Source organism: Tenrec ecaudatus, chromosome 5 (assembly GCF_050624435.1).
Source record: "Tenrec ecaudatus isolate mTenEca1 chromosome 5, mTenEca1.hap1, whole genome shotgun sequence".
NCBI lineage: Eukaryota > Metazoa > Chordata > Mammalia > Afrosoricida > Tenrecidae > Tenrec > Tenrec ecaudatus.
In genome coordinates this window covers 105,793,695-105,821,539 of record NC_134534.1, presented here as the reverse complement: position 1 = coordinate 105,821,539, position 27,845 = coordinate 105,793,695, and the positions used below count along the sequence as shown (strand labels likewise).

Below are 27,845 nucleotides of genomic sequence, written 5' to 3'. Positions count from 1 at the left end.
ATTTTTTCTACATGGTCTGTCTGGCGATGGTGGTTGTTTTTCAAAGCCTCTTAACAATTACAATGTGATTTTTTTTTTAACAATGGTAGAGAAGGGGTGTAGCCATTGAAGTGAAAAGTCAGTGTATGCAAGATTGGAAAGGGAACTACCTGGTGTTTTTAGCCTGCTACTCTTTAAAGGAAACAACCACTTACTTTTTTAAGAGTTCTATTTACATTAGCATATTAGTGTCTTTATTTTGTTCTAGACATTTCATTTGAAAACACAATGAGCTATTAGGAATTCTTGGAACTTCAAAGAACAGCCATCTCCATCATCTTTCCTGTAATTTTAGAGGAAGATGAAGTATTTGCTGTCGCAGATTTCCTACAAATAGTCCAGCACAACAGTGCCTCGGTGGCCACAATCCATACATAATGCTGCACGAATGGCTGGTGGCATCAACGGACTCGGGGAATATGATGCTTCATAGTGTGAAAGCTGAGTGAGGATTTTTGTTGTTGTCTTTGCAGGAGCTCGGGAAGTATGGTGTGCTTTTCTACAATGCCTGCTTCATGATTATGCCAACATTTGTTATTAGTGCCTCTACGGGTGACCTCCAACAGGTGAGCTGCTAGAAAGCCCTCAGTATTCAATGAAATGACACATGTAGAGGTAACAAGTACCACCAAGAGAGCGCATGAAAGTAAAATGTCTGTTATCCCTCACAACACCGTTGGCAAGACCTCTGTGAGCAGCCTTCTCTAGACACTTGGGAGTTAGTTAAAAATAGCCCCTCCTTGTCGGTTTGTGGGAGTATGATGGCTTGTAAATTATTGCGATGCTATGCTATCTGGATTTCAAATTCAAGCTGTTTCGCTCATGGTCGACCGGTTTTAGGGAGGCTTCCAGACTAGGAGTAGGCAGGGGGACCTGGCAGGATAATCCTGGAAGAACGAGTCCATTGGAGACCTTGTTAACAACACAGGGCATTGTGACTTGGTATGCTGTTGGAAGCTGAGCCTCTCAGGGTAGAAGGCATTAAAAGTATGACTGGGGAAGAGCCCACCTTAGTGATGTGGATGGAGTGGAGCTTTCAGAGCCCTCATTTGCTGATGGGACACGATGCAAATGAGAAGCCACAGCTGCAAACAGCCGTTAAAGGAAAACCTCACTGCAAAGACAGGAAAGGACTCAAAGGCCAACGAGGGTGTAAAAGAGACATTGAAGCTTGTTCTTGAATGTAGAGTAGCTGGAGGGAAAGGCAGCAATGCCGAACCGGAAAGAGCTGAGCCGATTTCCAGGTGTGACTCAAGAAGACAACGTGAGGTGGTAATGGAATGTGAACACCTGGAGTTAGAAAACAAAAATGTACCCCAAATGTTTTAAGGTGAAATACCTGAGGGGAAAAATGTTCAGTCCTCAATAAAACACTTCTGTGCATCAAAGGAGTAAAAAGAACCCACAAACTGGGTAAACATTTTCAGCAACAATGTATTGGACAAGGGGGACTGAGGTCTAAAATCTATAGAAATCTAAAATCTATAGAAAACCTCAACATCTTAAGAAAAAGACCACCAAATTAAAAAATGGACAGAGGACATGATCAGACAGTTCACCAAAGAGGATATCCAGGGTGCCAACAAACGTGTGAAGAAATGCTCATAATTTCTAGTCATTAAAAATGCAAATGAAAGCCAGGATAATGTACCACCTCGTTGATAGCGAAGTTCACACAAGACAGAAAATAAGTTCTGGAGAAGACTGCGAGCGTGGAACCCTGGCACCCTGCTGGCGGGCCTGCCAAATTGTGCAGTCACTGTGGGAAGCGGTGTGGTGCCCCTTCACGCAACTGGGACTAGAGATGCTCTGACTCAGCAATCTCTTTTCTCGGTTTACATGGGAAAGAAGCAAGAGCTGCGACAGGAGCAGATAACGCACACCATGGTCATCAAAGCACTATTCCCCATGGCATCAGTGGAAGACAGGATACGTGAACGTTGGTGCATGCACACACTGGAATATTGCACACTGCTAAAGAATAACGATGAAATTTTGAAGCATCTCGTGACCTGGATGGACTTGGAGAACGTAATGCTGAGTGACGTGCGTCAATCACAAAAGGACAAATATTATATGAAGTCATTATTAAAAAGAGAAAATAAAGATACAAGTTTTTCATCTCAGAAGAGACAGACGTTGATGACTGGGAGAGGAGGAGGAGGAGGAGGAAGGCAGACGGGTGCTTGCTCAGGAGGTGGGGCGGGTAATATCCTCCAAGAGGAAAAAGTGCGAAGAAAAAGGTTGGAGCATTGCAAGCTCTTGAGAGGGTTGACAAGTCATTTAAGTTGTTGAATGTAAAATGATTATCTGACATATAAACCTTTATCTAATTCAGAATAAAAAGTAAAAATTAAATCATGTACAGTCTTGGAAATCCTACTAAAGTTGCTGTGAGTCAGAATTGACTCCATGGCAGTGGGCTGAGTTTGGGGTTTTCATGTAAGACCCACAATGCCACTAGTGCCCTGGGGGCATAGTGCTTGTTGGGCTGTGAGCCACAAGGTCTGAAGTTCCAAACCACCACCTGCTCCTCAGGAGAAAGACCCAGGGGCACTTCTACCCTGTCCTATAGGGTCGCATGAGAAAGCCATCAAGTTGATTTTGACTTGCTGGCAGCTTTATTGGACAGACGGGAGTTGTCCCTGTGTGTCCGTCTTAACTGGAGTCGAATGTCGTATCTTTCTCCCTCTGAGTGGCCGGTTGTTTCAAACTGCTGACTTGGTGCCTCGTAGCCCTCTTGTAGCCACTATGCTTCCAGGCCTAATATTTATTGAGGTCCCCTGTCGGGTGTTTGAAGCATTATATACGCACGATCTCACTGCATTGTGTCAACCGTTGGAGGAACAATGATCTTTTCTCCTTTCACACACACAAAATCCACGAGGTAGCATTTAAACAACTTCCCAAGGACCACAGGTCTTGCTCCGAAAGCATATCCTTTCCAATCTCTGTTATTTAATTTATATACAAAAAATGTGCTTCGGTGGTTTTTTCCTTCACACATGGAAAATCATCTTAGAAAGCTGAAGAGACGGCAATTCGTGAGCTACTGGTGTCCTAGGAGAGAATCCTGCTCGTATTCTGGTTTGCAGGTGCTGGAACATCCCATCTGGTCTGTTCCATGAGATTGGGCTCCTAAGATGTCACCGTCAGTTTCTTTCTCTTCAGGAAGTTTCTTTCTGTTCCCTAGAGCCCCTTTGCTTGAGTACCATCCACTGAAATTCTGGATGGATCAGAGAACTAAATGTACAGGCTAATTTAAAAGAATAGATCATAAAAATTGTAACTAGAAAAAGTTGAATTTGTAACTCTAAGAGCCAGCCTTCTACAAAAGGAAGATAAGTCAAGAAGTGAAAATCATGCCCGTGTTTTCACTTGAACAATAGTTTGACAAGAGGTGCCGAAAGACGGAGCAAATACTGCAGTTAGAAGAGAGGCAAACACCCCGTAGGAAGGTGGTGAGCTCGCCCCTGCCGAGCATGAGTCTGCATTGTGTTGACTGGAATCGGGAAGAAAGCTTTCTAAATAATCATTTCTAATCATGGCTGAATCTATTTTAAACCTTGAACCAAACACAATAAAGAAGCAACTTAGGTTTTCTGGACTGCAGTATAAAATTGCGTTTAAATTTTTGACGTGTGGCTTGGTTGGTGAATAGAGAAAAATGTTAACTTTTCCTGTTGCGATAAGCCTTACACTTGAGGAGTCATTTTTCCTGGGTGACGGGGATTAGCAGAGATGGAGCACATCGGGGATTGTGGTGAAACTGGAGTGTGTGTCTCACTGTGCTGGGAGCACACTCCTGAACCTTGGACTGGACACGGTCCATCTGTCTCGTAGCAGGACCTTGATTGTACCTGGGATCTACAGAGCCAGCAATGAAAGCTCTTCTTGTTAACAACTGAGGCCCTCGGAAAATACCTCGCTGGTTGATCTTTCTTTTCATCACTTGAGTCGCGGCACTGATTCAAACGTTCTGAGTGTATTGCAGTGGATAAACAGGGATGCGGAGCCGAAGTGCGCTGCATGCTCTTAGAATGAAAGAATCATCTTTTAACAAATTTGGCTGGACGTGTAGGTCTAAAAGAAGAAGTATGTTATTGATATTCATCAGTAATTATTTTCTGAGCTTTCAAATAAATGTGCTCCACTATGTTTTTCCTGTGAAACAACTCATTACCATACAAAAGCCTTGCTATTTAAGAGGCTCACCAGTCTTTAAATCTGCCAATATTGAGATCAGTGAAGCATTCAAATGGCTTTTTTAAAACAGCGACGTAGAGTTCAGTGGCTTATCTGATGTCAGTGGTATGTAGTTTTGTTCTTTTAACTGTGAGTGAAAGTTTTGAAGCTCACTGAGTAAGTAATGTCTTTCTACTCTTGCCTTGAGGAGTAGATTTACGTTTTTCTCTTACTGGCAGTTCTGTTTTAGTTTCAGACTCAGCCTCAGATTCTGGGAGTTTTCCATAGTGTTTGTTTTGGTCTCTGTTTTAGCATATATTGTTTGGCTTCAATTATCTTAGGTGCTTTCTCTCTCCTTGACTGGCATGGGGTTTGCCATAAGATAAATTTATATCTTCTGTTTCATAAGTATTTTCTTTAAAATATGCTTAATGATGAAAACTTTTAAACATATACACAGAATGGCATAGCATCCCCTCTCCTATAGACCTAGTAAGTTCTGTACTTATCAATGTATATCTTTTAAATAGTAGACATGAGGAAAGTATTGTAATGTCAATGATATATGACAAAGTTTCATTAATCAGTACAGTGGTTAAAGGATTCAGCTGCAATAGAGCCAATGGCTTCAACCCATCAGTCAAGAGAAAGAAGTGACCGTCTGCCTCCTGAAATACTGACAGCCTCAGAAGCCTAGGGGGCACATCTCCTCTGACCAATAGGGTCTCTATGCATCTGAATCGACTCCCTGGCCGTGGATTGGGTTTGGGTACTAGTTGAAGAATGAGAATTATATTTTATGTTTTAAAACAAAAATTGTCCATCTGTCTTGTAGCAGGACCTTGATTGTAATTGGGATCTACAGAGTTTTAAAATTCAGTTTAAAAATTCAGATGCTAAACTAAGAACTATATAAACAGTTTTAAATATACAGAGACATTGAGGCCTGGCTAGCAAACTATTTGACAGCAAGTACATTTCAGAACATATTTATGTTTAGATAATGAGTAACCTGAGTAAAACGCTCCTTTTTCTAGTTACATCTTATTTCAAAAAGGTTAATTTTATTTTAACATTTAAAGATTAAGTTCCTGGACAGCAGAAACAGCAGGCAGTCCTAGATTTTTCTGTCCTCTACTCTTCTACTTCAATTATGTATTTGCTTTTTAAAATAGTAAATAGTAGTTAGCTTCTTCCTGATTCTTCCTAAGCATTTGCAGATTCTTGAGAAATGATTATGAATTTAAAGTCTCACCAACATGACTAAATTGGTAATAAACTTTCTTCTAAGTAGCAAACCTAATCCTGATGTTATGACAACAAATTAGTAAAACTTTAACTATAACTTCAACAAAAATAGCTATTATTTTTCACTTGCTGTCTAAAGGTGCTAAACCAGCAGTTCTCAACCTGGGGGTCGCTTGACCCATTGGGGGGGGGCGTGTCAAACGACCCTTTTACCGGAGTCGCCCGATTCGAAACAGTAGCAACATTACACTGATGAAGTAGCCATGAAAATAATGATATGGTTGGGAGATCACCACAACATGAGGAACATTAAAGGATCATGACATTAGGAAGGTTGAGAACCACTGTTCTAAATAATGTCATTAATGTTGATATCAATCTTTTGAGGAATTAAAAAAATCTTCATCTTGTAAACTGTAGCTGAAGTTCAAGAAGGAAAAATGACTTCCCCACAGGCACACAACTGATGGTATCTAGGATTTTACAAATTGTGTTTTCAAAAAATAAAAGAAAAAAATAGCAAAGGAAAAAAAATTGTGTTTTCATATTTGGAAGATGGTTCCTGTGGTAAAAGGCATAATTTGATAAAGCTAGAACTTAAGCTGAATTATCATTAATTTCATGTTTAGTTTGCCTTTCTTTTTTTAAAATTATAGGCTACTGAATTCAACCAGTGGAAGAATGTTCTATTTATCATACAGTTTCTTCTTTCCTGTTTTTTGGGGTAAGAAACCATAAATAAACATTTGCTTTCTACTTGAGCCCTTGGTATCAGCTCCTCATTTCCACCCCTATCTCTCTGCTCCCTCTCATGAACCCTTGATGATTTATAAATTAGTATTATTTTGTCATATGTTACACAGTCCAATGTCTCCCTTCACCCTCTTTTCTGTTGTCTGTCCCCCATGGAGGAGGTTATATGTAGATCCTTGTAATCGGTTCTCTCTTTCTACCCCTTTCCCTCCACCCTCCCGATATTGCCACTCTCACCAATGGTCTTGAAGGGATCATTTGTCCTGGATTCCCTGTGTTTCCAGTTCCTATCTGTTCCAATGTACATCCTCTGGTATAGCCAGATTTGTAAGGTAGAAGTGGGATCATGATGGTGGGGAGGAAGCATTTGGAACTAGAGGAAAGCTGTATGTTTCATCGTTGCTTCACTGCACCCTGACTGGCTCATCTCCTCCCCTCGACCCTTCCGTGAGGGGGGATGTCCTGTTGCCTATAGATGGGACCCCTCTAGTGGGGTCCCCACTCCTCATTCCCCCTCATTCACAATGATATGATTTATTGTTCTGATGATGCCTGATATCTCATCCCATCGATACCTTGTGATCACACAGGCTGGTGCACTTCTTCCATGTGAGCTTTGTTGCTTCTCAATAAGATGGCCGCTTGTTTACCTTTAAGCTTTTAAGGCCCCAGAGACTACATCTTGATAGTTGGGGGTGAGGAAGCATTACGAAATAGAGGAAAGTTGTATATTTCATCATTGTTACACTGCACCCTGACTGGCTCATCTCCCCATGACCCTTCTGTAAGGGATGTACAGTTGCCTACAGATGGGCTTTGTGTCCCCACTCTGCATTACCCCCCTTTCACAATGATATGATTTTTGTTCTTTGATGCCTGATACCTGACCCCTTCGACATCCTGTGATCACACAGGCTGGTGTACTCCTTCCATGTGGGCTTTGCTGCTTCTGAGTTAGATGGCTGCTTCTTTTCCTACAAGCCTTTAAGACCCCAAATGCTATATCTTTTGATAGACGGGCACCATTGGCTTTCTTCACCACATTTGCTTATGCACACACTTGTCTTCAGCAATTGTATTGGGAAGGTGAACATCATGGAATGTCTGTCTGTACTTCTAACAAGGCAGATTAATTAGTTTTTTTTGGCAGTCCACAGTACTTTTAGTATTCTTGTCCAGCACCACAATTCAAATGTATCAATTGTTCTTTGACTGTTTGTATTCAGTGTCCAACTTACACATGCATATGAGGCCATTGAAAATACCATGGCTTGAGTCAGGTGCTTCTTAGCCTTCAAAGTAACATCCTTGTTTTTCAATACTTTAAAGAGGTCTTGTGCAGCAGAGTTACCCAATGCATTTTTCTTTCTCTCTTGACTATTGCTTCCATGAGCACTGATTGTGGAAACCCATGGGGTGGGCCTGGGGGTCCCTCTGAGTCAGCACTGACTCACTGGCAGTAAGAGTGAGAATGTGAGGGTTTAGCCGTTCTACTTTGGGACCATTATCCTGGGACAAATCTGAGTTAACAAGGAGGTAAGGTGAGGACCCAAACACCTTTCTGATATGTGCTTCTTTCATTCATGTTTTATCTGTGCTAGCTACATATGTAACAGACAAGCATATCTACCATTTCCACAACCTTTATCTGCACAGTTCAGTGACGTTCATTATTTCCATCGTCTTTGCCCCTATCAAATGTTCCATACCCTAAAATGGAAGCTCAACTCCCCCAAAGCTTGAGCTTTCCTTTCCCTCTATCTGGCTCCTGGTAATCATTGGTAAATTTTGGCCTGTATAAATTTGCCTATTTGAAATACTTCATATAAGTAGGATTCTACAATATTTGCCCTTGGGTATCTGACTTAATCTAGTCAGCATACTGTTTTCAAGACAGTACTGTGTATCAGGAAGTATTTCTCTTTATGGCAGAGTAATACACCATTGTATGTCTATACCCCACTTTGTTTATCCATTCATATGATGCTTGTTTGTTTTTATTTTAAAATGTAAGCACATGGTTTGCATGTGGGTTCTTCTTAATTGCTTATTTTCATTTAGCACAGCAAGGACACACTCAAGAGTTGTTTCTTTGTCTCAGGTTCCTGTTGATGTACTCGACGGTCCTATGCAGCTATTACAACTCTGCTCTGACGACAGCTGTGGTGGGGGCCATCAAAGTAAGTGCACAGAAGTCTGAGTGAGTAGGTGAATTGGGACAGTTGACTGGATCCAGTATTTATGATCGAAAGTGAGTGGGACTTTGTTCTTGTCAGTGCTGTATGGAGACTTGCCACGTGTCATCTGGGTTGGGTGATGCCCCTTCACGTCTCCTAGTCTCTGAATCAGTGAAACAGAGGGAAATTTTGCTTATTTAAAAGATGAGACAAATTATGACTTTACATTTAAGGTCAGTGGGAGGATGTGGTCTGAGAAAATGAAGCAAAAAGTTGAAAAGCAAAACCAAACCCAACTACCTCTAATCCTCAAGCTACCTTGCGATCGGTACTTTAGTTCTCTGGGAGTACCTGCTTATAAGAAAATGAACCCCTTGTGGAGAGCCGTTTTCAATTTAGGTGCAATTGAGCCTTGCTTTTCACAGTAGCTCTGTTGTCCAACAATGCTGCAGGCGGCACACGGAACCACTGCTCTTTCAGGACATACAAGCTTGGTGCCTGTGAGCCTCGTTCACAACATTTCAATCACATGATCAATGTACAGCCCCCTTTTAAATAAAAAAAAATATTGTGATTTGAATGAAAGATTACAGAGCAAATTGGGTTCCATTCAACAATCCATACACGTTTGCTTCATGACATGGATCGCAATCTCCGCAATGCATGTTACCTCCCCTTGTTACCCGTTTCTTCTGTTGGTTTTTCTTTCCTATTCCTCCTGCCTTTTGAATTCCATCTCTGTGCAAATGCTGCCCTATATGTCAGATAAGGTTGATCAGTCTAAGTGTGTGCCTTCTTGGTATTGTTGTTCACCTCATAGGCCTGAATTATTGACTGAAAATTGACCCATGAAAGTGAGTTCATTTCAACTTGGGGGGGCTATGCTCTACCAGGCTGATAATATTTTGAATTTTGTTCTACATTTTCCTGACATTCTGTCCAGGACCTCCTAATGCGGTCCCTTTCAGAGTGGTCAGCAGTGTCAGCTGGCCACCATCTAGTACTTCTGGACTCAGGGTATTAGTAGAGCCTACAGGGGGCAAAGCTGTATAACTTTGTATAAATTCTTAGCCATAGCCAACACCTTAAGAGAATGAGTCCCTGGGGCTTGGAGCTCAAGACCATAGCTTGGGGCAACATCAAAGTCAACTGGCATAACACAGTCCACAATGATACATTCCACATTGTATCCTACATTCCATGTTGGTATTGACTGGGATCTTACAAACTGCCATCCTAGGTGTGAGAATTGGTTTCTCCCCATCCAGCACAAAGAAAAGTGAGAAAAAAATGAGAGACCCAGTTTCCCCTTGGCCCCCTTGTTGTGTATTGTATTGCTCTCATTCACCCAAGTTAATACATGGTAACGGCTTAGTGATTTCCTTTCCTTTACTCCTCTTTCCCGTGCATCCTTTCCTTGACTTGGAAAGCAGTGCTCATACAATAGTTGTCCTTTTGTTATTGACTTATTTGGCTTAACCTAATGCCCTTCAGATTTACCCATGTTACTCATGCTATGAGATTTGCAGATTCATAATTACCCTTAACATTTTTTAGCATTTCAATGTGTGTGTAAATGTACCATGTTTTGTCTATTCGGTCACCTTTTGATGGACATTAGGTTGTTTCCATAGTTTTGCAACATTGAATAATGCTGCATTGAACCTGGGTGTGCACATTTATTTCATGGCTCCGATTTCTCTCAGATTTGTAGTAATACTGGGATTGCTGGATCATATTTCTATTTTCAGCATTTTCAGGAAGCACCATATCATTTTTCACAGTGGTGGTGCTATTTTGTACCATCGTGCCTGCGCAGTGGTTCTACCAGTAGTCAGAAGGTTCTAGTGTCCCACACCTTGCCAGCATGGCTGTTTTGTGGTTTAACTTTGCTGTTTGTGCTGGAGCGGGGCTATCCTCAGTGTTGTTTTGATGTGAGGCTCTGTGGTGACCAATGCTCGCACGCCTTTCCTCATGTATTTTTGCCTTGTGAATGTCTTTTTCGTTGAAGAAAGTATGCTAATGGCTACATTTATTAATTCATATATATATATATTTATTTATGTTATTGAGGTGTTGACGTCTTAACATTCATTTTAGAGATTAGTTCCTTGTTTGGTTTAATATGTTGCCGACAAATTTTTTTCTCAGTTTTTAGTTGGTCATTTTTAGCTTTTGAAGTCTTTTGATGCACATACTTTGTAATGTAAGGAATCCCAGTAATCTAGTTTGCCCTATCTGTGGGTTCAGTTATGATTGACAGTGCATTTTTGCCAAGCATTAGGGCCCCGAAGTTTGCTCCTATTTTTCTTGATATTTATAGTTTTAGGTTTTATCTTTAAAACCTAAATGTGATCCATCTTTGGTCCATCTTCGAGGTACTTTTTGCATATAATGAGAGATACAGCTCCTGTTTAATTTGTTTGCAAGTGGAGCTCTCATTTTGTCAGCACTGTTTATGAAAGAGACCGTCGCTTCCTAATTTAATGGGATTTAACCCCTCGTCAAAAGTCAGCTGTCCAGAGTTGGTGAATTTCCACCGAGGCTATCAATTCTGCCCTGTTGGCCCATGGGCCTGCTGTTGTACAAATGCCACCCTGCTTGGACAGCAGTGGCTGTGTAGCAGATATCGAGATTGGGAGGCCTCTTTCTGCAGGGGAGCCCTGTTCATCTGGGGGCTCAGCTCTACGGTCAGAGTTGATGGCTCGCTTTCTCGCATCTGGAGCAGGGTTGCACTGTTGTAGCACTCTTTGGGTAGTATTAACATCTTATTCATAGCACATCTTCCACGAGCACTTATGAGCTCTCTTTGGGTTTCGTCTAATAATATTTGGTATTTGGCATATTGTTGGATTCTATTAGCTTGATTTTGTTGAGAATTTTTGCCTTTACGTTCATGAGGGATATTGGTCTATAATTTTTTTTTTTAGTAATGCCTTTACTTGGTTTTAGTATTGGGGTTATAATTACTTTAAAAACTGAGTTTGGGAGTATTTCCTCCTTTTTTATGTCCTGGAATTGTCTGCATATAATTGGCGCCAGCTCTTCTCTGAATGTTTGGTACAATTCGCCAGTGAAGCTGTCCAGGACAGGACATTATTTTGTTGGGACTTAAAAAATATGTACTCAATTTCTTCTTCTTTGATGGTTCTGTTCATATTTTCTACCTTAGATTGTGTTCGTTTGAGTCGGTAGTATGTATTTATAAATTTGTCCACTTCTTCTAGGTTTTCATATTTATTGGAGCACAGTTCTTTGTCATATTCTCTTATTAGTTTTTAATTTCACTTGGCTCCGGGGTGACATCACCTCCCGAATTTTAACTTGTGACCTTTGCACTGCTGTCTCCCTGATGTTAAATTACTGATGGCTTGCCACGTTTGTTAAGCCTTTCAAAGGACCACCTTCTTGTTGTGCTGATTCTCTTTATTATTTTTCTGTTTTCAGTTTCAATGATTTCTGTTCACACCTCCGTCGCTTCATTTCTTCTCATAGTGTGTTTTCATTCTTTACCGTTTCTAATTCTTCGTGATGTTGGAATTGAGGTGATGCTTTTGGGTTTGGGTTTTGATGTATGCTCTTATTGCTGTAAATAGACCTCTGCTCTTTGCTTTTCCTATATCCCAAGGATTTTTGTCGAATTTTATTCTGCCTGTTCTGTCCTTCATCAAAAGTGGGGTGTTTATGTCTCCTACTAGGATGCTGGCAAGCAATGTCCTTTTGAAGCTGGAGCTGTGGGGTTGCTGGGGTAGAGCGTAATGGGGTGGCAGTAGGGGAAGGTCAGGCATTGAGTGACTAGGTGACCTGGGTGGTTTAGTGTTCAAAACATCACCATTTAGGCTTGAATGGACATGGAATTCCCTATATTGAGTAAAATCAGCCAATCATAAAAGGAAAAATATTGTTAAGAGACCACTAGGATAAAGAAAAAAATCGAGACAAAGACTTTCATCCCAAAGGGAACAGACCTTGGATGTTACCAAGGGAGGGTAAGCAAGGGAGAGAAGGTGAAACAATTGACTAGAGCAGAGGTTCTCAACCCGTGGGTCATGACCCCTTTCAGAGGTTGAACGACCCTTTCACAGAGGTCCCCCAATTCATGACAGTAGCAAAATGACAGTTATGAAGTAGCAATGAAAGTAATTTTATGGTTGGGGGGTTACCACAACATGAGGAACTATATTAAAGGATCACGGCATTAGGAAGGTTGAGAACCACTGAACTAAAGGGTTGATAACTTGGGTGAACAAGAAGATTGCAATCCACAAGAGAGATCAAAGGTAGGGGGTGGAGCAGGGTAAGCTAACAAGGGTAGTTTAAACTGCTGAATTCAAAATTGATGATCTGAAATGTAAACACTATTGTTCCAGGAGAGATCAGTCTGCACCATTTATTAATAATTAAAGCCTTTATTGACTGATGGCTTAAGAGGGACCTATCACCCTGAAAAACACTCTCCACCCCGAACAAAGAGGTTATAATTAAGACGGAGGGTTGGTTTAAAGGGGAAGGGGAAACACAGGCTTGTCAGGTGGTTCCCGGGGGAAGAAATGGGTGGGGGACGCAGGGTAAGGGCATCTGGGTACTAGCAGAGGGGGTTGAAGTCATTTTAAAATGAAATGAAGTTTTTCAAGCTAAGGCGGGTTCCTACAATCCCCACTTCTTTTAGCAAGAGGAAGTCAAATCATTGACTTAAGTTGGGGCTAAGAACTATACTGGTCTCAGAGTGCCCTGAGGCAAAATGCTTGGACATGATTTGGGATAAAATGTACCAGACAGTTGATAAGGCATGGACCTATCAGCAATGCTGACTGTATTAAATGCAGGGGACCCGCCATGGTGGGTACCAGGGAGGTCAACCAAGGTTCTCAGTTGCATATTCTATGGTGCCAAGATTCCACTGATTCCCCTTAGCTTTGGTGCTGGTTTAATCGGCCTTTCACCTTTTGCAGAGTATTTCTGATTTCTCTTGAGTGGTTTGTGTAAAAGCAACAAGGTTCCCCTAGGGGCAGCACACAACCCACCCTGAGGGAGAAACAATTATGTCTAAGCCTCTGCACAAATAGGAAAACACTAAGTAAGCTCAGTAGGCTGACCGAGCCAATTTTCACTGGAGCTGTAACTTGAAGGAGTAGGCAGACTTTCAAACTGCTTTCAGTTCTATGAAGATGCTGGCTTGGCGAGGGAGGAATGGAATCCGGAAGGCTGGCCAGCAACCTCTAGGGCCGTCAGAGTGGTCAGAAGGAAAGTACAGGTTTCTCACCAGGTGGGTTTAAGTCTTTTTTCTCCCCCCCCCCTCCCTTTGGAAATAGACAATGTCCCTGGAACAGATGACCAGGAGTGGAGACTGGAAGAGGGACCCAGAGTGAGACTTGAAACCATACCTTTGACTGTACCTGCTGGAGAGACTGGAGTGGGGATTACTTAGTTACATTAGCGAGAGTGGGGCTGATAAGTTGAGGCAACAGGGGCAGAGTAGGGGGAGGGTCACTGAGACATAATTTCAGAGGGGTGAATTTGTACACCGTACGCACAGAAGGGCAAAGGGGGAGGAGCACTGGCCGTTTCCGCCCCCTCTCTAGAGTTAACTTAGTTAATGTGGACTTAATAGTCCGGTTCATGCACTCTGCCTACCCAGAGCTCTGAGGTCGGTAGGCACAGTGACCCTTCCACTTGATATTAAGTGCCTTTGTTAGATCTTGAGAGAGCCATTGCCAGTCCCAATGACAGTGGGCGTCTGTATCTAGGAATAATTTCATTTATTAGTAACAAATGAGGCAGTTTCTTTGCTGGTGGGAGGACATCAGCCCATCCAGAAAAGGTATCTGGAAACACTAGTAAGTACTTGAACTCTTGAGATGGTGGTTAATTCAGGAAAGTCCTGTTCCCAATATTTGCTGGGGGCTATCTGGTGAAGGCAGGTTCCCGAGAGGGGTCTGGCATTGACTTGGGCACACGGCACAGTTTTGGATTGCTGACACAGCTAAGTGCTGGAGGAGAGGTGCATTGTATGTCAAAGACACGAGCTAGAGAGGCTTAGTGGCTTCTGGGTGGGTTGTGCTGTGTAGCTGCTTTCCTAACAATTGGGCTATAACTTGGCAGAAGCACTGTCTGGGAGCACTTCCTGACCGCTCTTCTGCAGGAGAGCCTGTGATTGCTGAGCCAACTGGAGTTCTTCTGCCAGCGAGTCAGTGAGCCGGGCAGCTCCGGTGAAGGCTGGCAGATAGGAAGTACTATAAGAAGTTCACGGGCTTTAGAGCTGCCTCTCGAGAGCGGCACAGTTGGCTAGACTATTACTAAGTTTTTCCAGCGTGTCAGCGCTTTGGTGGCTTCTGCAATATCATGACAGCTACCTTTGCAGAGGGCTTATAAGAGGGCTCGAGTTTCTTCTCTTTTTAATTTGCTTTCCATCTGAAGCACAAAGCCCTCTTGTAAATTTCTGCATGTATGTGAAAAAAATTGCTGTCTGCGTAAACAATTATAGACTTATTTTTTTCTTTCTACCTTAAGGCTTGTGTGAGCGCTCTTAGCTCGGCTTTGGGGGCTGGTGGAGATGGAGGGCACAGGGGTTACTGCATGTCCAGTTCTTTCATTTCCCTCACCTACAAAACTGCTCTCCTCTGGGAAGACACTGGCATTTTCCCGTAACAGGGGCTGATTAGTCATGTCTGATGGCGAGGACAGGGAAACATCTAGCAGATTTTGGCAGTCATGTAGGGGTGCCTTAGGGTACCGTGGCTGGGAGGCAGGAGGCTTAACAGGGTGGATGAGTTAGGCACCGTGGGGTGGAGGGTCCCTACCACTGGAGGGTGATGTGCCGCAAGCCCTGGAGGGGTTGTTTCTGCCCAGACATATGGTGACTGGCTTTGCAGAGAGGTACGGAGACTGGTCTGGAGGCGGCTCTGGCTCAGGAGGAGCAACTAGAGGGCAGCATGGATGGTAAGCTGGTAGGCAGGCCAGCCAGGCAGAAGGAGTTTAACATCAGATCAGAGAAAGAGATGACAGCACAGAGTTTTTGTAGAACGGCTCAGCCTAACAGAGAGTAAGGGCTGTCTGGAACCACAAAGACTGAATGAGAGACAATTTTGTCTGAGGTTTACAGTCCTTGCAGTAGAGACAGAGTAGGATTGAACTTGGCCAATGGCTCCTTTAATCTTCAAAGTGTTGCCAGAGAAGGGTCTAAGCGACTGTTTAAGAACAGAAAGTTCAGCTCCTGTATTTACTAGAAAGGGAGCAGATTGGTCCCCTATATTTACTGTGATGATGGGCTCTTGGGGGCCTAGTAAGACAGAGCCCCAGTCTTCCTGTTTAGAATCTGAGTTTGGAGTAGGTAGAGTGAGGATAAAGAGAGGCGGCGAAGGAAGCTTGGAGTTGGGGCATTCATTTGTCCAGTGGCCAGTTTGCATTGGCCTGGATCAAGGGAGTGCCCCACAGCAGGTGTTTGTGGGTTGTTGTGAGGCTTGTGGGCCACGAGAGGGCAGTGCAGCCTGTGTAGGCTGGCAAGCTGGGCAGGTGGCTGCAGTTTTGGATAGTGTAGTAACAATTTTTTGTTGTTGGCTTGGCATAAGCAGCCTTATCAGCGGTTTCTGTTTTTCCAGGTTGTGGTTATTAAAAACGCTTGGGTTATTTCTACAAGATGGCCAGTGTTCATGCCAGCAAAGCCTTCTTCTCCTTTTGGATGTCGGGCACGGACGGCAGAATGCCGTTGGGCATTTTCAGAGGCTGAGGAATCAAAAGAAGCAAAAGTTCTGTATAAATGGGTGGGCTTTTTAGAGGTAGCTGTTATGCCGATGAGAAGAGACCGCGATAAATGCCCAGGGCCGGCTGCCCCGGAGGTGGGGAGTACGAGGGTGAGGGTGAGGGTGCGGGGAAGGACTCAATGGGGGAAGGGAAGAGCGGAGTTTTTTCAGATACAGGGGTTTGCGGGCTTTTCATTTATACAGGTACGAGATGGGAAAGGGCAACCTGACAAACCAGCAGGAGGGCTGTTTTTAACAAGGGCAGGGCTTGGGGTGGGGGCACGTACTGGAGAGTACCTCTGGTTCTTCCGGGACTCTGGCTGTGCTAATGGGACCGAAGAGCCTTGGGGAGGAGGGAGGGGGATATGGAGGGTGAGGGTGGGGCTAAGGATGTAGGTCTGGATTGAAGAAGAAACCTGGGGTGGGGGCGGAGCTGAAAGGGGAAGGCAATAGGGAGGAAGCAAGGAGGGAGGAGGATTTGGAAGATTTTTTTCTAAAAAGCTTTGTTTCAGTGCAGTGGTTCTCAACCTTCCTAATGCTGTGACCCTTTCATACAGTTCCTCATGTTGTGGTGACCCCCCACCATAAAATGATTTTCCTTGCTATTTCATAACTGTCATTTTGCTACTGTTATGAGTCGTAATGTAAGTATCTGATAAGCAGGATGTATTTCATTGTTACAAATCAAACATAATTGAGCATAATTAAAGCACAGTGATTAATCACAAAACAATATGTAATTACATATTGTGAAATATTTATGTGTTTTCCGATAGTCTTAGGTGACCCCTGTGAAAGTGTCCTTCGACCCCCAAAGGGGTCGAGACCCACAGGTTGAGAACCACTGTTTTAGAGGCTTTGCAGCAAGTTCTGGACAAAATAACTTGCATTTTAGCAGAGGAAGCAAAACAGGTTTTTAACCAGGGAGGGGGCGACCCCGCAAGGGCAAGCCATTGATTAACGTAAAGGGAATTGATCAGGGTGACCAGGGATACTCGTGACAATGATCCAAATGGGGGCAACGGTAGAGGGGTTAAAACTTTTGGGTGGCTAGTCAGCAGTGAAGGCTGGCTTCTTTGGCTCACACAGAGTGCGGAGGCGGCTAGAGGAGAACTTCACTCAACAAACCCTCCAGGGGAGTGTGTGAAGCAGAGGGAGGTTCCCATAGTTCAAGTGGAAAGAAGAGGCACAGAGAAATGAGGAAAGCCCCTTTCAGGAGAATGTCCCGCAGGAAGGAAAGAAAATTGTTGCCTGACAAAGTGGACCCAGGTACCACTTTACCTTTTCTAACAGAGAATACAGGGAAGATTCAAATTGGGCTAGGGGGTTAGACACGAGAGGGGGAGCCAGTCTAGCCGGGGAAGGGAGATGCTGCAAGAGGACATTCCACATGAAGAGGGAGGTGGGTCTGCGGCTGTGGCTGCCCAAGGACCCCTTCACAGGGAGACAAGGGCGGAGCTGCACGGAACAGCCCAAAGCAGAGCGACACAAAAAGTGTTCAAACAAACCAATAACCCCAAGAGAGACCTTTCTGGAGGGGAATCTACTCTTTAGGGTGGTGACTATTAGTCCGGGAGCCAGACGGAGTACAATAGGACGACCGACAGCAAAACTGAGGAGAAAGCTGGGCCTCCCAAGAGTGGCCATCTTGTTGACCCCCTCCCCTTCCAGCGCAACGCAGACAAGCAAAAGTAGAACCATTCACATCCTTTCCTGGCTGGGTCTCTCTCACGGCCTGCTGGGCGCATCCGGGCCAAGGTGAGGCCCTTTAAACCCTGACCTGGCAACCGCTCAAGATGGAGAGGGGTCACCGTTAAGCTTTCCAACATGGTGAGTGGGCAGGTCAGAGCCCAATCAGACCCTTTAGCAGAAGCAGGGTCGGGGGTGGGTGGGGGGCGAGGGTGGCGGAGGCACAGACACCTGGTTACAGAGGACTCTAACAGGTTGCTAGTGCTCACACAGTCATTTTGTTTAAATAAGTAATTTCCTCCCCAGGAAGAGAGAGTTTAAATAGATAGTTACCAGGCAGTTTCCAGACCAGGGCAAAGCTCACTTGGCCTTCCAAGTAGATGAGCCATTGTGAAAGGGAGATTCTCTGCAGAGTTGTATCCCCAGATACAGGATACAAGATAGACAGGCTTACAGGAGAGCAAGCAGCTAGAGACTGCGTGTGAGAAAGACTCAGCTACGGTCCTGCTGAGCTCATCCTAGGGGGTTCCCCAGGGATGCCTGGGGTCCTGGAACATTATCAGGGCACCTCCCTTAGGAAAGCCCTCCATGTTGGGCGGGCTCGGAGGGGGGTGGCCGGTCTGCAGTAAGTGGGATCTTGCCGGCAACGCCAAAATGGTGTAGCAGGTGAGATCAATCCACACCACTTATTAATAATTAAAGCCTCTATTAACAGCTGGTTCAAGAGGGGGCTATTGACCTGAAAAACACTCTCGACCCCAAAGAAAGCATAGAGTCTCCATAGTTAGGTAGAGGGCTGGCTTAAAGGAGAGGGGGAAATGCGGGCAGTTACAATTTGATTTATTAGGCTGGCAGGATACCAGGAAGTACCCACAGACATCTAGAGAGATTCAAGGTCTTTCAGGAGATTGGGGAGGGGAAAGCAAGAGGGGAAGGGCAGATGACTCCTATCCTAGCAGAGGGGGTTGAAGGCATTTAAAAACAAAATGGAATTTCTTATGCTAAGCTGGGTTACTAAACACTCATCTAATTCACAGTAGAAATTCATTGTTCTTAAGTAAAATTTTACCTATTAAATTATTTTAAAAAGTAAAAAAAACCACATTGCTGTATAGTAGGATATGGAAACTAGACAAAAAAGGTAATCAACTGACAGCAGAGTTGTCCAAATGGAGCCCTGTCACAAGGCGGAGATGACGTGTGTGTGCAAAACACATCAGTGTTGAGTAACTTTCACTCTGTGACTCACTGGACAGAGGAGAACTGCCTATGGGGTCTCCAGGGCCATCCTTCTTTACACAGCAGCTTGCTACCTGAGCGTGCACGCGCGCACACACACACACACACACACACACACACACACACACCAGAACTGTCATACACACACACACCCCAGAACTGTCACACACACACACACCCACCCACACCCACACACACCCCAGAACTGTCACACACACACACACACCACACACACCCCAGAACTGTCACACACACACACCCCCCCCAGAACTGTCACACACACACACACACACACACACCACACCCCAGAACTGTCACACCCCCCTCAGAACTGTCACACACACACCCAGAACTGTCACACACACACCCAGAACTGTCACACACACACACCACACACACACACACAGAACTGTCACACACACACCCAGAACTGTCACACACACACCCAGAACTGTCACACACACACACCACACACACAGAACTGTTACACACACACCCCAGAACTGTCACACACACACACAACCCCAAAACTGTCACACACACACACACACCCCAGAACTGTCACACACACACACACACACACACACACACACACACACACACACCCCTCCCCCAGAACTGTCAGGTGGAGCTGCTTTCTACTCTCGGCATCAGTAATTTGCTCATTCTATTCGGTGAATTCCCAGAGTAACTGAGAAAAGCTAACTGCGTCAAGAGCTGATCTGCCTGTTGGCTGCACACAGGCTTCTGAGAACCCCTTCGGACAGGCTCTTGTTTGGAATTGTTAGATATCTTGGTAGGATTTTCCCCTTCCATGTGTGAGATCTGGATTCAGTTCCCGGACAGTGTACTTCATGCAGCTCCGATTGTTGCTCTGCTGCTGAACAGATTTCAGCTGAGCTCTTCAACTAAGACACACGAGGAAGAAAGCTCTGGCGAACTGCTTCTGAAAACTCGCTAATGGCCTGCAACGGATTATGGGGAGGGCATAGCACTGCAGTATTCTGTTCCATTGTGCACAGGGTTGCATGAACCAGGGCTTCTTGCACAGCAGCTAATGACAACGGTCGAGTCCAACATCCATCTGATTCAAACGCACCATCAGTGATGGTCCAGAGATGGGATTACCAGATGATTATAACCCAGCACTGAAATTTTTTCTTGTAGGTACTGACCTGAAAGGAGAGAAATGAAGAATACACTTTTATTATTGTTTATTTCATTTCCTTATAAAACAACAAATGGATTTTCACTTAATCATTAAGTATTTAATGAAACCTCTATGTAAAGTAGATATGTGTGTATTTCTTTTTCTACTAAATCAGTGAAAAATCCTCTCTTTTTCCGCAGAATGTGTCCGTTGCCTACCTTGGGATGATAGTTGGTGGAGACTACATTTTCTCTCCATTAAACTTTGTAGGGTTAAATATTTGGTGAGTGAGATTTTTAACTGAACTCCTTTTACTAAAATGAGAATTTTAAACCGTCTGATGAATAATGTAACAAAAAAAAAAAAAGAACCACGAGAAGTGTCACATTTTAAACCTGCAGGTGTTTTGACATTGTGATGTGAAAAGTCATTTTACCTCTGCCCCTGGGTTTGTCTAGATGTTATGACTCCATGTCCTCATGGAGCCCAGAGGACAAGTGAAATGCAAAGTCAAGGGCTGGGATCTAAATTTACTTCACGGGTCTTCCTCACAGAAAAGTCCCTCCAGGTCCTTTGGCTTCCTTTTGCAGAGTGAATCTCCTGAAGTTTTTACCGCATGTTAAGGATACTGGCAGGATTAACCAAGATGTTTTCACAAGTATTCTGGGATCCCAGTGTTAGAGGGGGATGGCACAAAATTCATGCAATATGTAGTAAATACTTGCTGTCTTTTCAAGATCCTGTTTTAGGCTTTATTCATTCTTTTCCACCCCAGATATTTATAAATAAATGAAAAGATTCTTATAAAATACACCATGAGTGGGACGGGAGGAAGGCGTAAGGAAATAGAGGACGGGAGTGGGAGGCAAAGGGCATACAGAGAAGCCTAAATACAGACATGTACATATGTAAATATATTATGATTATGGGGGAAATAGACCTATGTGCTTATATTTATAGGTTCAGTAGTAGGGTAGCAGGTGGACATTGGGCCTCCTCATGCACACTTCCTCAATACATAGCACCTCGCCCAGCTAAACGGTCATTCCATGATACCCACCTTCCTGACATGATCACTGAAGACAGACATGTGTATAAGAAAACATGGTGAAGAAAGCTGATGGTGCCCGGCTATCAAAAAGATATAGCGTCTGGGGTCTTAAAGGCTTGAAGGCAAACAAGTGGCCATCTAGCTCAGAAGCAACAAAGCCCACAGAGAAGAAGCACACAGCCTAAGCTAATACAAGGTGTCAAATGGACCAGGTAGCAGACACCAAGGAACAAAAACCACCATTGTGTGATCACCTTCCTCACATAAATGCTGAAGACGAATGTGTGCATAAGCAAGTGTGGTGAAGAAGGCTAATGGTGCCCGACTATTGAGAGATATAGTATCCGGGGACTTAAAGGCTTGAAAGTAAACAAGCGGCCATCTAGCCCAGAAGCAACAAAGCCCACACGGAAGCAGCACACCAACATGTGTGATCGTGAAGGGCAGAGGGGACCAGGTCTCAAACAACAAAGGCAGGGGGAAAAAAATCACATCACTGTGAATGAGGGGAAGTACATGATGGGGACCCAGTGCCCATCTGTAGACAGCTGGACACCCCCGTGCAGAGGGGTAGTGGGGAGGAGATGAGTCACTCAGGGTTCAGTGTAGCAACAATGAAACTCAAAACCTGCCTTTAGTTCTTGAACGCTTCCTCCCCTCCCAATGATCATGACCCCAATTCTACCTTGTGGACCTGGTTAGACCAGAGGATGCACAGCAGTGCAGCAGGGATCTAGAAACACAGGGAATCTAGGATGGATGAACCCCTCAGGACCAGCAGTGAGAGTGGCGACACCGGGAGGGGAGGGGGTGTAGAAAGGGAGAACCGATCTCGGGGATCTATGTGTAGCTTCCTCTCTGGGGCATGGGCAATGGGAAGGTGGGTGAGGGGAGATGCTGGGCAGTGTAAGATAAGATAAAATAATTATTTATAAACTACTAAGGGTTCAGGGGGAAGGGGGGAGCGGGGAGGGAGGGGGAGGGGAAAAAAAGGAAAATGAGCTGATTCCAGGAACCCAAGTGGAAGGCGAATTTTGAGAATGACGAGGGCAACGAATGTATAAGGGTGCTTTACTCAATTGATGTATGTATGGATTGTGATAAGAGTTGTATGAGCCCCAATAAAAAGATTTATTACATAAAAAAAGAAAAAATACACCATGAACTAGAGAAGGGAAAATGATTAAACAAAGAAACAAGACCATTCAACCTGTTGTAGTTGATTCCGACTCATAGCAACACCATACCTTCCAGGGTAGAATTGATTACCCCATTGGATATTCTTGGCTGGGATTTGTGTGTGTGTGTGTGTGTTAAAATGTATTATTATTATTTTTAATCATTGTATTGGGGCCTCATACAGCTCTTATCACAATACAAATACACATTCATTGTGCCAAGCACATTTGTACATTTGTTGCCATCATCATTTTCAAAACACTTTCTTTCTACTTCAGCCCTTGGTATCAGATCCTCATTGCCCCCCTCCCTCCCTCATGAACCTTTGATAATTTATAAATTATTATTTTTTCATGTCTTAAACTAACCGAGGTCTCCCTTCACCTACTTTTCTGTTTTCCATCCCACAGGGAGGAGGTTGCATGTAGATCATTGTGACCTGCCCCCCCTTCCTCCCCCTCCTTCCCTTTCCCCTCCTGGTATCGCTGCTCTCATTATTGGTCCTGAGGGCTTTTTCTGTCCTGGATTCCCTGTGTTTCCAGTTCTTATCTGTACCCGTGTACATGGTCTGGTCTAGCCGGATTTGTAAGGCAGAATTGGGATCATGAGAGTGAGTGGAGGAAGCATTAAGAACCAGAGGAAAGTTGTTTGTTTCATCGGTGTGAATGACAGGGAGTGCAGACCTTTCTTTTGCTCAGTGACTTCCCATGGCCAACCTTTTGGTGAATAGTTGGATGCCAACTGCTTGTAACACCTAGGGACCATTTTCCCTCTAAATTAAATGACTTGTGTTTCAAAGGAAGGAGTCCCTGGGTGGGGGAGAAAGTTACTGATAGAAACCTTAATCGCTTGAGTCCACACAGAGATGTCTGGGAAGAAAGGCCTGGTGATCTACTTCTGAACATCAGCCACAGAACAGTGTTTGAAGCACCATTCTACTTTGACCCACACGGGTTGCCATGAGTTGGAATTCACTGCACAGCAACTCGTTTAGACTTGGTTTTTAATTTTAAGAACAGCAAGGACTGTTGGGATTATCACCTTTGGGATTCCTAGAGTTTAAAACTTGTATTTTTTTCTCTTTTTTTTTAGCATGGCAGGAGGTTTGAGATATTCCTTCCTAACACTTCGCAGCCAGTCGAAGCTCCAACAAGCTGTGGATGAAGAAAACATTTCTTTGGATGTGAAGAGCTAGTTATCTGTGATGTTCAGACTGGGGGCGAGGAGACATTTCCAGTGACATGGATGTGACGCCAGGCATTTGGAAGTGGGTGGACACTCATGCCCCCTGGTTCAGCACAAATAGAGATGTCTCCAAAATGCAAAGGGAACCGATCTGCCACATGGGCCTCAGTGCGACGAAGCATCCTCGACCCCAAGGAACCGAACTGTGCACAGCATTCTGGAATGTTTCCTACACGAGCCACGGGTTTAAGGGAGGTGTCTGTGTTTCCATACGAGTTGTTTTCTTTGTCCTGTGAGGTGTACAAGACACTCTCTGAAGTGCATAAGCACACATCGGAACCTCCCCTTACACGGCTGCTCGATGCTCTTTAAGAGAAGGCATAAGGTGAATGGTGTGCTGGTGAAGATTTTCCTATCAACTTTGCCTTAAGGTCAGAGATGCCAGCCAAAGCAAACAAAAACAAAAGTCAACTCACTGCCCCGAAGTCATTCTGACCCATGGTGACCGGCTAGGGCAGGTAGAACTATCTGCCCTGTGGGCTTCTGAGACTATCTTTCTCTTGAAGGAACTGGCTGCTGAATTCAAACTAATCACCTCATGGGTATCAATCAGCCCAAGCACTCAAGTGCCAGTGAAATTTTTTTGATTTGGTTTATTTAAGTGGGTTTATTTCAATAAAATTAGCAAATTACATAATTGTAAAAACATTTGCTGGCTTTGACTTAATTGTACATGTTGGTATCTTTTCCCAATCATCAAAGTAGCATAGAAAATGATTTATATGGATACATCATGTTAGCTTCCACAACATAAGCACCTGGCTCATAAGATCAGACTGTTGTTCTCCTCAGAGTTTCCATTGACTGACCTTTAAAAATAAATTGCCAGGCCTTTATTCCTTGTCTCTTAATCTGGAAGCTCTTCTAAAACCATTCAAGCCCACAGTAACATGTGAGCTTTCCTTCCAGAGGGGTGGTGATTGTGCAGGAAGTGCATTGGCCGAGAGTCAAGCCAGGTTTCCTCCGTGGGGAGTGAGAATTCTCCTACCACTTCCACTGTGGATCCATCGGACTGTGATACCCTTATAGGCAGAATATTACAATGTGAAAAATGTAAAATTCTCTGCCACAAACAGAAAATTACCAAAGACAAAACCCAGAAACCAAACCAAAAACAACCCCGCACAAACCCACTGCCACTGAGTCATGTCTGACTCATAGTGACCTTGTAGGACAGAAAAGAACTTCCCCTGAAATTTACGCACCAACAGAAAGCCTCGTGTACTCCCTGGGGTGAGGATGTGAGGTTTGAACTGCTAGTGGCTTGAACTGCTGAAGCTGTGATTGGTACCCCAACACACAATCCACTATACCACCAGGGCTCCTGGATAAGGGGCATTTAGGTACTACTATGATGACTCAGGAGGAGTCCTGGTGGTGTAGTGGTTTCGTGTTGGGCTGCTAAGTGCAAGGTCAGCAGTTTGAAATCACCAACTGCTCTTCAGGAGAAAGATGGAGGCTCTCTACTCCATCAGGAGTTAGAGTCTCAGATACTACCCGGACCATTCTATCCTGTCCTAGATGGTTGCTTTTCATTAGGACTTATGGAGCCCTGGTGGTATAGTGGTTATGCATTGTGCTGTGATTCACAAGGTCACCAGTTTGAAACCACCACCCTGAGCGACAGAGATCGGGCTTTCTATTCGTGTCAAAAGCTGCAATCTCAGAAACCCCCAGGGGCAGCTCTGCCCTATCCTATAGGGTCACTATGAGCCAAAACTGACTCCATGGCAGTGAGTGAGTAGTATTTTGACTCAAGGAACCTTAGTACTGCTGGGGAAGCATTGGACCACTGACCACAAGGCTCAAACACATCATGGGCTCCGTGAGCCGAAGATGAGGCTGTCTGTCCTGTAAAGACAAAGAGCTGTGGAAACCCTATGTAGATCCCTGTGAGCCAGGATCCGCTTGATGGCAGTGGGTTTGGTTTGGGATACTATGACTCAGGTTGGAAGAACTTAGAAAAATTTGCAAATTAGCTCAATGTAAAGACAAAACAAAAGCACCCCCTCCTCCGATAATGACACAACAACTCAGGATTTGTCATATCAATATTTCAAGTAGCTAACATTTCTTTTCAGTTCCCTGTCTAAGTTCATTCAGATGGTTCAGATAAGTCCCCTGAGTTTACCTCACTCCCCAGACCAGGCAGTGTCTGGGAAGGAACTTTGAGTGAGTGAGAGATACTATAACACAGACATTAAGAAATGGGCTGACCCAGTCTGGGATTGCCCAGAGGATTGAGCCCTAGAGTAAGGGTCAGGAGACCTTCCTTCTAGCTAAGCCTCTGCTAACACCTTCACAAGACCTTTGTTGTAATCTATAAAATTTAAGTGCACCTCTAAGTTTCTACCAGCTCTAACTTTCCTGAAGCTGGATCAAATGTGCGAGAGGGTAGTAAATGAAGGAATGATTGTGTTGACATGCTATTCCAATGTATTTTCAAATAAAATGGTGGTAAACATGAAGGGGCTTAAAACTGCATTTTCCTATGAATTTTCATAGCCTCATTTATATGTAACATGTCATTGTAACTTTTTTGCATGTACAGTTCAGTGACATTAATTATGTTGTTAAATGTTAACCATGTTGTTTATTCTTCACTATGATCTGTTTCTAGATTTTCCCATCATGCTTAGCAGAAGTTCAGTGTCTGCTATGCAGTGCTCAGGAGCAAGAAGAGGCTTTCTACTCCTGTTAGGTTCAAGTGTAATACCTAGCATTTGATCTCCCTTTTAAAGTTGTTTTATGTTTTCATCTTTTCTGTTTTCTCTTTCATGGAGACTTTTCTATGTTTTGTGTAGTCATTGTGGTTGGGGTTGTTTGTTTGCTTCAGCTGATTTTGTATGATAGTGTTTTATATGGATTTCTGAATATGAAATCCAGGATAGAATGATCTATAAAAACAGTAACTGGATAGGGGCATGGCAAATGTTCTGAATTTTATTGTGCTCATGATTGCACAACTCAATATGATTGAATGATTAAATCGGATAGTATGTGACGTATATGCCAATAAAACAATTTATATATACATAAACGTAGCACCTATGAAAAGAAAGAATTTCAGTCTTGGAAACCCAAAGGTGCAGTTGCACCCTGACACATTGTCAACATTGACTTAATGGCAGTGAGTACAAATCCAGGCGCATACGTTCCTCACTGCCACGTCTTCCCACCTGTTCATCCATCCCTGCTTGCTAGTTGACTTCAACTTGCCTCTGACTGCTGGCCCCTCTGTGTGTGCAGAGGTGCAGAATAAAATGTCTACACAGGGTTTCCCAGGTGGTTTGACCCCTTGGAAGCAGATGCCAGGCCTGCCTTCCAAAGGGCCCGTGTTGTTATTGACGGATGCTGTGGCGTTGGCTGTGCCTCAGAGAGCCCCTGTGCACCACAGAACGAAGCACCATCTGTTTCCGCAGCCTCCCACAATTGCTGTGTTTGAGCCCATTTCTGTAGCCACTGTGTCAGTCTGTCCTTTCCACGGACACTTTACCCAGCATGATGTTCTTGCCCGGGACTCGTCTCCTGACAGCATGTCTACAGTACATGAGACCCACCCACCCCCCTTCTGGTTGGACTTCTTCCAAGACACTTTTGTTTACTCTTGTGGCAGTCTATGATACTCTCAGTATCTTCTCCAACACCATGACACAAACACATCACTTCTTCTGTCGTCTTTCTCATTCATTGTCTAGCCTTCACATCCACACCAGGCAATTTAAAATGTCAGGACTTGAATCAGGTGCACCTTAGTTCTCCCGGTGACATCTTTGCTCTTAACACCTGCAAAGGTTTTAGGTTGCAGATTTTCCCAAGAAATATTTGATTTCTTATGACTGCTTCCATGAGCCTCTCCAAAAACCCAAACCAAACTCCCTGCCATCAAGTCGATGCCAGGTCATAGTGACCCCCCTGGGACAGGCTGCACCTGCCCCTGTAACTTTGCCAGAGTAGAGAGTCTCGTTTTCTCCCGAGGAGAGATCAGTGGGTTCAAATGGCTGCTTTGAAGTTAGCAGCCCAGAGTGGACTCCTTCCCCATGAACCTCTACGTGGGCTCAAGTGACCGACCTCTAGTTAGTTGAGCACTTAACTCCCCGATCATCAAGGGATTCCTTCCTACCACTGAGCGGTCAGAATAAACTTTGGTC

General features: G+C 44.1%; 1 protein-coding gene across 1 annotated transcript in view; it reads left to right on the top strand.

The window, feature by feature from the left end:
- Nucleotides 1-26,710, top strand: part of SLC35D2 (solute carrier family 35 member D2) — a 74,755-nt gene extending 48,045 nt beyond the window's left edge. Inside the window, exons 8-12 of the mRNA XM_075549804.1 lie at nucleotides 513-605; nucleotides 6,129-6,196; nucleotides 8,327-8,405; nucleotides 20,420-20,502; nucleotides 23,542-26,710. Coding sequence (XP_075405919.1) covers nucleotides 513-605; nucleotides 6,129-6,196; nucleotides 8,327-8,405; nucleotides 20,420-20,502; nucleotides 23,542-23,644 — 426 coding nt within the window. The 3' untranslated portion in view covers nucleotides 23,645-26,710. The remainder of the gene's footprint in view (nucleotides 1-512; nucleotides 606-6,128; nucleotides 6,197-8,326; nucleotides 8,406-20,419; nucleotides 20,503-23,541) is intronic.
- The last annotated feature ends 1,135 nt before the right edge of the window (nucleotides 26,711-27,845 follow it).